Source organism: Ailuropoda melanoleuca, chromosome 16 (assembly GCF_002007445.2).
Source record: "Ailuropoda melanoleuca isolate Jingjing chromosome 16, ASM200744v2, whole genome shotgun sequence".
NCBI classification, from domain to species: Eukaryota; Metazoa; Chordata; class Mammalia; order Carnivora; family Ursidae; genus Ailuropoda; species Ailuropoda melanoleuca.
Genome location: NC_048233.1, coordinates 8,922,384 through 8,932,869, shown reverse-complemented (window position 1 = coordinate 8,932,869; position 10,486 = coordinate 8,922,384). Strand labels below are relative to the sequence as shown.

General features: G+C 42.5%; 2 protein-coding genes and 1 non-coding gene across 7 annotated transcripts in view; 2 read left to right on the top strand and 1 right to left on the bottom strand.

The window, feature by feature from the left end:
* The window catches only part of KLRG1 (killer cell lectin like receptor G1), a 75,267-nt gene extending 66,250 nt beyond the window's left edge, over positions 1–9,017 (bottom strand). For 3 of the 5 annotated variants that reach the window (XM_034645618.1, XM_034645617.1, XM_034645619.1), the window contains exons 1-2: positions 7,566–7,625; positions 2,238–2,286 (exon numbers count right to left, since the gene is read on the bottom strand). The gene's annotated coding sequence lies outside the window, so the exon portion shown is untranslated. Of the gene's footprint in view, positions 1–2,237; positions 2,287–7,565; positions 7,626–8,788; positions 8,920–8,984 lie in introns of those variants that run through there. The other 2 variants (XM_034645621.1, XM_034645620.1) reach the window with 2 other exon arrangements.
* On the top strand, positions 3,224–3,296 carry TRNAR-CCU. The gene has a single exon. It is a non-coding gene; the product is annotated as a tRNA-Arg (tRNA).
* Positions 9,018–9,231: 214 nt separating the features above from the next.
* M6PR (mannose-6-phosphate receptor, cation dependent) overlaps positions 9,232–10,486 on the top strand; it is a 26,814-nt gene continuing 25,559 nt past the window's right edge. The window contains exon 1 of the mRNA XM_002929195.4: positions 9,232–9,475. Within this exon, the coding sequence (XP_002929241.2) occupies positions 9,249–9,475 (227 nt within the window). The 5' untranslated portion in view covers positions 9,232–9,248. The remainder of the gene's footprint in view (positions 9,476–10,486) is intronic.

Here is a 10,486-nt window from a genome sequence, read left to right as displayed (position 1 = left end):
TTTATCTGGTAATCTTAAATTTTAGATAAATTACCCTGTAGACATGTGTGTATATGCATGAAGCATTCTGAGCTTATTTTGTTGTTGTTGTTAAGCGAGGGAGAGGTAGAGAGAGAATCTTAAGCAGGTTCCATGCCCACCATGGAGCCCGACAGGGGGTTCAATCTCATGACCCTGAGACCATGGCCTGAGCCAAAACCAAGAGTCAAACGCTTAACCAACTGAACCTTCCAAGGCTCCCCACCCCACTTTTTAAAAATTTATTTTAGCATTCTGAACTTTTTAAAAGAAAGAAATTCATAGTGACGAGTGCCTGGGCGGCTTAGTCAGTTAAATGTCCAACTCTTGATTTCGGCTCAGGACATGATCCCAGGGCCGTGGGATCAAGCCCCACGTTGGGCTCTGCGCTGATCATGGAGTCTCTACTCCTTCCCCTTCTTGTGCTCTCTTTCTCCATCTCTTAAATAAATAAATAAAATCTTTAAAAAAAAAGAAAAAGAAAAATTTATAGTGAGAGGTATCTTTAAAATGCGAGAGTTCTGCATGATAAACATTTGGACTGATACATCCCAAAACACTAGATTTCTAGTGACATGAGAAAATACATTTTCGGATGCCTGGATGGCTCAGTTGGGTGGGCATCTGCCTTAGGCTCAGGTCATGATCCCAAGGTCCTGGGATCGAGTCTCACATGGGGCTCCTTGCTCAGCGGGGAGTCTGCTTCTCCCTCTGCCAGCCAATTCCCCTGCTTGTGATCTCTCTCTCTCTCTGACAAACAAAATCTTAAAAAAAAAAAAGAAAATACATTTTCACTATAGAAAAATATTTAATGAAATAAATGATTTTAGATGTTATGCAAAGTGAAAAAGATATCAAAACTTAATTGTATTTGTGTAATCATAATCCAATTCAAGAAATTAAGCGAAATTTTAAATTTTTTAAAAATTTACTTTAGAAATATACAATTAAAAGCCTCTTAGTAGAGTACATACGGTACGTTGGCAAAGACAGGCAAAAATAGATCAAAATAGTAACAGCAATAATTGCCAATTGTTGTAAAAATAGTGATTTTTATTTTCTTATATCTGCTTTCATAGGTTCCCTATTTTCCATAATAAACATGTAATAATTTTGTAAATAGATTTTTTATGTAATTTTAAAGTTCCTAGTCTATATCCCTATTCCCAAGTAGAGCACCCTGGAAAGCTGGGGTGGAAATGAGCATCCCGGCAGCAGGTAAGAATATGCAATGTGTACTGGATATAAATAAAAAACCACTTGCCTAGAAATAAAAATAATTATATTCAAGTTCCAACTTACCACCAGCTGTGTGACCTTGCACTTAAACTTTACTATGTAGATTCCTTTGACTTAACGTTTCTATTCCTTAGAAATTGGGACAGATATAATCCAAAAGAAATCTATATATAAATGAAAATATCCAATGCCATATAAATAACAGTAATGGAAATAAATCTAAATGTCCAAGTATACTGGAATGATGTAGCAAATTATAATTTTAATTATATAATTATAATTGCTAAAAGCAATGCTTTCAAAGAACAACACTAAATATCATAATAATAAGACTACGTAGCAAAAAGAGAGAAAGTTGATGAAGCCGCATTAAAGAACATACTTAATGGGAGTTTATTGCCCAAGATATAAAATCAAATATTTATTTTGGCTCTTATACTATGATCTGCCTGTCTCAGAAAGTGGTCTCCCAGGACTCCCCATAAAAATGTCTTTTTCATCCTCAAATCCCCAGAGTCACCAGGAATACGTATTTGTAGTACTCTCAATGCCTTCTTCCTACCCCAGTCACACTCCTGTGCAATACTGTGGAGAGGAACGTAGATAATGTGAATCGGTTTCTTCTCTGACAAACTCTTACTATTAACCATTAGCAAAGTTATTGGTGTCTTTCTCCTGCTTTCATAGTCAGAAAAACAGAGATACTTAGAATTTAAACAGCCTTAGCTTGGGTTTCATAGATGAGACTTTAGAAGTGAACAGTCCGAAAAGACTTCATCTGAGTTTTAACTGAGATCAGATCCTTGACTGTATCCCCGACTTTCATATCCCAAGTCTGGACTTCAAACTGAACCAAATGTACTCCTTCAAATTACCCTCGATTTTTCTGCATCCTCTACTCCAAACTTATTCCACCTCCCATTCATCCCTCAGTCTATGGGCACTCTACATGGTTTTGCACACTAACTTGATTAACTCACCTGTTTGCTGTGGTCTGTAGTCATTCTGGACTTGAGGTTCTGTAGACAACTGTAACTCAGAATAAATACCATCGTCAGTCAACTCCATCTAATATCATTCACACTCAGTTGAGAGAGTAAAATTACAGAAGTGTGAAGAGACACATGTCAGTGAGGAAACAGCCCAATATCTAAACTGTGAGCAGGAAATTTGAAGGTTTCAAGTTGTGTGTGTGTTGTTTTTTTTTTTTTCAAATGGTCCAGCATGATAAAAACAGAAGTAATTTTTCAGGAAATGACTCAAAATCTGGAGCTGATTAAGAAATTAATATTCTAAACTGTGATTTTTTTTTTCCTCACCACTCTCTCTAGATACACATTAAATATATATTAAATTGATCTCCATCTCACTAAGTCTATTCAGCAAGGAAAAGTTGCTCTGAAGTCCAGCAATTTCAATTATGGAAACTGGAATAAAAATGACAGTGGTTCTTAGCTATGAATTTATCTCAGATTTTATATTTGCTTTGTTTCCTTTTGAGAAAATAGATGCATGCCAAACGGGACCAATTTCATTGTTTCTTGGAGCTTTTGGTTAGGAATATGTGACAAGAGAAATGGACTGTTGTTGGCTGCCTGTGCCTGGCATCATGGGGAAAATGAACTATCTCCCAGATACATGTTTTGTGACTATGCTGTACCCCCATGTTCCCCTAAATATCTTCCCGATTGTGCTCTAATCTTAAGCTTCACCGGGTCAGAAATTCCATTAAATTTTCTCTCCTTGCTCTCTTATTTTCATATGCAAAGACAACTATAAGAGGAACAAATTAAATAAAGACAAATTAAATAAAGGGTGAATAATGTATTTTTAATAGGTGAAACGTTAATAAAAAGTTAAAGTAAGGAAAACAGAAACGGAATTAAAACTCTACATAAGTTCAAGACAGGAAAGAGATGAAAAGCAGGGAGAGCATACCAATAAAAAACTAGGATAGCTCTGGGGAGCCTGGCTGGCTCAGTTGGTAGAGCGTGTGACTCCTGATCTCAGGGTCATGAGTTTGAGCCCCATGTTGGGCATAGCGATTACTTTGAAAAATAATAATAAAAGTTAAAATTTTTTTAAAAAAATAGTATAGTCCTGCTTCCCACCATGACAGAGTAAGTCTGGACTTGCTCTTCAGCCAAAGAACTGTATACGACAAGATACATAAGGCAACTGTTTCAGGCACAGAAGTACAGGCAGCACTTTGCTCCCTGAGAGAACAGAACACGCAAAAGTGAGCAGCCGGAACACCCTGGCATTATCCTACCCGGGGTCACTTTCTGGCACAAAGGAGGAAAATGAATCCTAAACAGAGCAGCAGTCTCACTAAGCTGAGGAGGCAGAGATGCGAGTTTTGAGCTGTTTTATATGCCTGGAGCTCGCAGGGCAGGGTAACTGACGAGAGACTGCAGAGAGAGGTGTCCCAAAACGTCATGGGAGTTCACCGTGGTCCTTGGCTGAGAGCAAGCCCCTGCAAGCCCCCCTTGGAGACGGCCTCCTGCCCCACGGCTGAACAGAGACCCGAGGTGATGCAGTGCGGACTGCGTGAACACAGAGAAAAATAAGACTGACAGAACCAAAAAGATTTGCCAATAATTTCACTGCCTATAAGAACAAATTCTGATGCCCTTAAAAAGAAGACAACAGAAACAAAATGTGGTCTATACATAAAATGGGATATTATTCAATCTTAAAAAGGAAGAAAACTGTGTCACACTCTACAACATGGAGGAACCTTGAAGATGGTACGATAAACGAAATAAGTTCATCACACACACACACACACAAACACACACACACACAGACAAATACTCTATGATTCCATAGGTGTCCAAAGTAGTCAATGCATAGAAATTGAAAGAATTTTCATGGCTGCAAGATGAAAACTTCTGGAGCTCTGTTGTACAACAAGGGGAATAAATGTGTATCAGTCTGCTTAGGCAGCCATAACACAATACCCTAGACTGGGTAGCTTAAACAACAGAAATTGATTTGCTCACAGTTCTGGACCCTGAAAGTCCAAGATGAAGCTGCCTGCAGGGTTGGTGTCTGCTGAGAACTCCCCCGTTGGGTTGCAGTGGCCTTCTCATCATGGTGTCCTGTGGCCTTTCCTCGGCGCATGTGTACAGGAAGAGAGCGAGCAAGCAAGTCTCTGGTGGCGCATCTTTTAAGGACACTAATTCTATCAGATCAGGCCCCCACTATCATGACCTCATTTAACTTTAATTACTTTCTTATGTTAGGAGTTAGTTGGACAGTTAGGTAGTCAGGGCCAGTGTCCCCACAAGAAAATATGGAGTCAGAGCAGCTAAAATAAAACAGCACTGACATCCTGTTTTGCAGTTTAGACAGGACCACACTAGCATTCTGCCATGCAGCCTTTGCAGAAATGACTTCTGCAAAATGTCCTAAAATAAGTCAATTAACCACAAGGCATTTGTCAATATCACGGGCAAGGGGCAGTGAAGACATAAGCCCCCAGATGTCACCAAAAAAAGACCATCAGCACAGAGACATTAACCTAATAGGTAGACAGATACCTGACCAAAGCCCTGATTAGAACAACTCGGCACACCCTGAATGCTTAAGATAGTTCTGCAAAAGAGCTCATAAAAACCCCTAAACTTAAAAACTCCAGGGGCAACCCACTCGGGCCCCCCTCCCTCTCCAAGAGCTTCATACTCTTGCTCAATAGACTTTGCTTTGCTGCCCACCACCTTCCGTCTGATCTACCTCTTCATTCTTTGAAGCGGTGTGACCAAGAACCTGGGCACTAAGGGGACAAAAATCCTGTAACATTTAGAGGCACCATCACAAAATAAAGAATAAAGCCACGCTGGAGGTTAAGGCTGCAACATGTGACTTTGGGGGTGGAAGGGGACACAAATTTTAAGTCCATAACAATATTTAACACTACTGAACTGTACACTTAAAAACAGTTAAGATGGCTGAAGAAGAAGGAGGAAGAGGAGGGGGAGGAGGGGGAGGAAAGGGAAGAGGTGGTGGTGGCAGCGTAAGAACCAGAGTTTCTTGAGGAAATGACTAAATCTAGGGTCAGGGCACAGAAAATCCAAGATGAGTCTGGGGCACCTTTTAGTCTTTCAGTGCTAGAAAATGAGGAAATACTCAAAAACTTGAAGAAGAAAAAAAAAGATGACAGCATGTCAGAAGGACACAGGAACCAAGCGGACAAAGCTCTCAATGGCTAAAAATAAAACAATTAGAGCAACAAAATAAATAATGGTATTGGATTATAACTCAGGAGTGAAATAGAGCTATGAATTCATACTGACTGATTTTTATCTGCATGCATTTATAATTAAAATCGTACATACTTATTACTCAGCCATCAAAAAGAATGAAAGGCGGGGCGCCTGGGTGGCACAGCAGTTAAGCGTCTGCCTTCGGCTCAGGGCGTGATCCCGGCGTTATGAATCGAGCCCCACATCAGGCTCCTCTGCTATGAGCCTGTTTCTTCTTCTCCCACTCCCCCTGCTTGTGTTCCCTCTCTCTCTGGCTGTTTCTATCTCTGTCAAATAAATAAATAAAATCTTTAAAAAAAAAAAAAAAGAAACTACCAAACAAATTTCAAAAGATCTCCAAGCAGATCAGAAATTGTGAGCAGGCAGGATTTGACAGTGAAACCAGGGCAAAGCCTGTAACACAAAACTCATACAGAAAGAAGCTGCTGAGAGATTTAAAAAGCCATTCCCAACCAAGCTCCCAGCTCAGAGTTAAAAAGCAGACCCAGGAAAATTATCAAAGCAATAAATTGAAGAAAGAATTCAGGATACCGTAGTCTTCCCTAACCCACAGTTTCGCTTTCTATGGTTTCAGTTACTCAAGGTCAACCACATCCTAGAAGCAGATGATCCGCCTCCTGACTTATCTGTCAACAGCAACCTAACGTTAAATCACAATACCTGCGTCATTCACCTCACTTCGCTTCATCATGGGGGCATATCACCTCACACCATCACAAGGACGGTGAGTACAGTACAGTTAGATATTTTAACAGAGACCATACTCACGTGTTGTTATAATTGTTCTATTTTATTATTAGTTATTGTTGTTAATCTCTTACTGTGCCTCACTTATACATTAAGTTTTATCATAGGTATGTATGTATAAGGAAAAAAATATAGTATATGCGGGGTTCAGTACTGTTCGTGGTTTCTAGGGGTCTTGGAATATATCCTCCATGGATGAGGTGGGGGGGGACTAGATCTTTCAAGCACCTTCCCTTCCTCTGNACTAGATCTTTCAAGCACCTTCCCTTCCTCTGCTTATACTAAACAGGAGGCATCCTCAGCATTTGATTTTAGGACAAAATTCACAGAACTGCATTCTAAACAAAGTGAGCAATTGTATGTGGAAGAGGGTGTGGGTATAACGTGGAGGGTGTCCTTGTTAACATCACAGCTAGACAGACACAGAGCAGAAAGGCAAAACCTCTGCTAATTTCAATTTCTGTCCCTGGCACAGTTTTCACAATGGGCACTGAAGCCTGAGAAACAGGGAAGTAACCCAGGTTATTTGTAAGTGGATGGAAAGGGAAGTCTCTCCCTCCTTCTTACTCCTACGTAAGATAAGCTATTCATCCTGGCCAACTGCATTGCTGGACCTTTCACCACTTCCAACATGCACCCTACTTTCCCTCTACCAATGACCAAGAAGCAAGATTTCTGAAGTTAAAATTTGAATTCACCAACAAATGAATATCAATTCTAGAATGAAAGCTCATTGTAAAAGGGATTTTTGTCTTTTCTATAACAGTGTAATTGCTCAGTAAATATTTGTTGAATGAATTGATAAAAGCAATTCAATAGAAAAAATTTAAATACCTAATTCTAATGGAATTGCTTAAGCAGCAATCCACGCACCTAAATATCATGCAACCATTAAAAAGTTTATTTGTAAAGTTAGTGATATACAGAAATATCTGATGGCATTAAATGTTTTTACAAAGGAAATGGATAACATATTCCTGAGGGAAATACACAACCTCTTGGTGGGTTTATGAATTTTTGTTTTATCGTTCCCTGTATTTCCTGATTACAAATTACTTTTATTTTTTTTTAAAGATTTTATTTATTTATTTGACAGAGATAGAGACAGCCAGCGAGAGAGGGAACACAAGCAGGGGGAGTGGGAGAGGAAGAAGCAGGCTCACAGCGGAGGAGCCTGATGTGGGGCTTGATCCCATAACGCCGGGATCACGCCCTGAGCCTAAGGCAGACGCCCAACCACTGTGCCACCCCAGGCGCCCCACAAATTACTTTTATTATTAGAAAGAAACTCACCTTTTGGGGCGTCTGGGTGGCTCAGTCGTTAAGCGTCTGCCTTCGGCTCAGGGCGTGATCTCGGCATTCTGGGATTGAGCCCCACATCAGGCTTCTCTGCTAGGAGCCTGCTTCTTCCTCTCCCACTCCCCTTGCTTGTGTTCCCTCTCTCACTGGCTGTGTCTCTCTGTGTCAAATAAATAAATAAAATCTTTAAAAGAAAAGAAAAAAGAAAGAAATTCACCTTTTAATTTTTTTTTTCTTGAGAACACATTCAAACCCAACCCAACATGATAACCACCTTGGCTGAATTGAATGTACCAATTACTAAACAAATGCAGGATCCTATACAGTGAGCATAAAGTATTGCTTGAGAGCCTGGACTCTGAAGACTATATGCATATATAACTAACTTACACCTAAATTAGGGAACCTGAATACTAACAACGTTTAACTTAATAGCTGTGGGACCCAGAGTAAGTTACTTAGCCACCATCACCTTTAAAATTCAAGGTAAGTGCGAAGATTAAATGAATCACTACTCCTTTAAAGCACTTAAAACAGTGCCGGCGCCACAGAACTATGCACGTGTTAGCTTCGATTATTACTAGATTCAAAACATTGTACTAGCTCTGGTGAGGAGAAGGACGAAACAAAATCCAGTCCCTACCCGCGAAAAGAGGGTACACACACACACAAACACACACACACCCCAACAACGTAGGAGTCAAAGCAGAATGAAATCGGGCTAAAACCAGGTAGAGTCAATAAGCGGGCATTTAGAGGAAGGAGTTCTTCATTCCGGAAAGAGTTCATGCAGAAAATCACGGGAGCAAAAGCATTTGAACCAAGTTCCAGGAACGCGCATGACTTCAGCAAGTAGTAAGTAAGGACTTCAGCGACGAGTAAGACCCACCTGAGGGAAACCGCAGAGGATCCTGGCAAAGGCACAAAGACTAAAAGTGAATTGCTCTTTCCCCAGGACACGAGAATGCGGACAGGATGGAGTGAACAGAATTGGTTACAAAACGCTCATCACTCAAAATGCCACGAAACCTCTGGTGAGCAGAACTGGTCGCACTGTTTTACGCAAAATGACCGGGACGACAAGGCTAAAGAAAACAGTATCGGTAACAACAGACCCCAAGATACTGAACTCTAGAATGGAAAGAAAAAACAAAGATGTCCTTAAGAAAGCCAGGACTACCGCGACTACCGCCGTCCACTATCCTCTAGGTACCGACCCTGGAGACAACGGGACTCGGGGCGGGCAGACGGCGAAACAGCGCCTCTCGCAGGCCGCAAACGAGCTGGGGAAGTACCGAAAGGAAGAGACCTGGGGTGAGAACTACAGCTCCCACTGAGGCCTGGCCGACAGCTCCCTTTCCATACTTCCGCTTCCGCCGCCCGCCCTCGCGTACCCTCTTCAGGGGGACCTACCGGGGAGCGGGCCTGGCGCGTGACCGCGCGTGACCCCGCGTGACCGCGCGTGACTCCGCGAGCGGAGAAGCAGGGAGGCGGGACTCTGGGACCCCATTGGTAGAAAGACGACCCGAAAAGGTGGGACTCAACTTGAAAATCTCGATAGTGATTGGAGTTAATAGGACAAGGGCGGAGCTACACGCCCAGTTTCCTGGCCAATCAGCGTCTGGGATCGGCCAGGAGACCGGGAAGGGGAAAGGGGAGAAATGGTTCTGTGGTCACATGCCGCGGGGTCTAGTGGGAGGAGCAGTTGCCCAGAGGACGCCTGGTGCTTCCTGTTTCCGGTTCCCGAAGTGGAGCACAGCGAGGCGCCTTGGGGAACGCTGGCCTTTGACACGAGTTCTGGGTGCGGGGTCTGTGGCTGGCTCTTCGCTGGCCCTGTCTCCCAGCCCCAGACAGGTATTCAGCCGGGGATTCTGCGCCTTGGCTACTCCCTTTGCCCGTGACACGTGAGTATGAGGGGCGTGGAGGAGGAGGGGAGCTGGAGAGCGCTCACGCCTCGGTACCCGTAACAAGGGATGGGATCGCTAAGTCTCCTTTGGCCAGTGTTCTAAGCCAAAATTCCAGCTAAAGAGTCCTAGGGCAGAATGGAGGCGGAGGCATGAGGGCGGGGGTTACAGAGTCCCGAAGGGAGTGAGGGAGAAAGGACCTACCAAGACCGGAGAGGGAATCGACGTGTATTTGGAAGGCAGAGAAAGGAAGGACCCTGGGTATGGAGTCGTTTGAGGTATTACTGGATACCTGTAGAGGGAATTTTTGGCCTGCATCGTGGAGGAAGGTAAAGTGGCATCCTTTGGAGAGGATACGGCCGTAGGCAGTTGGAAATCCGGAGACTACAAGGAATGAGAATTTCTAGAACCCTGGAAGAAGTTTGAAGGGAATGTGTGTATGGTGTGGAGTAGCTACTAGAGGGCTTCTCCAGTGTTTTCTCTTTGTAGGGAGCTTCCGCCTATGGGACCTGGAGCTACTTCTCTAAGGCTCTTCAGCATTGGGCCGTTTAGGTAGTTAGGGCTTCTCTTCTAAAAGGGTAGGCTGCTGGAAACAGGAGATAAGGGCCGCTACCTCAGGAATGAGCCAGACAGCAGAAAGTAGAAATTCCACTGAAAAATGGAAAATGCCCATGGCTAGTCTTGAGGGGTGGAAAAGAGTGGTACAGATGCCCAGTGATGTGAACTGCTTCCCAATTCCTGGCTTAGTCATTGGTTATCCCATTGAAGATAATTGTTTAGCTTTACCAAAATAGATCTGTTCTAGAAAAAGAAAATTGAAGGGGATTTTTCAAAATCTTAAAGTCCTGCCCTTTATTTCCAAAGTGTCTAGACAAACTATTGCATCTCCAGGCTCTAATTGTAGCACATTAAAAGGGAACTACACAGCCTTTGGGTTTCATACTCTCCCTAATAAATTTTTGCACCCCTGTATTTATCACAAGTTTTCCAGAAAATAGCTTAATGCCATGA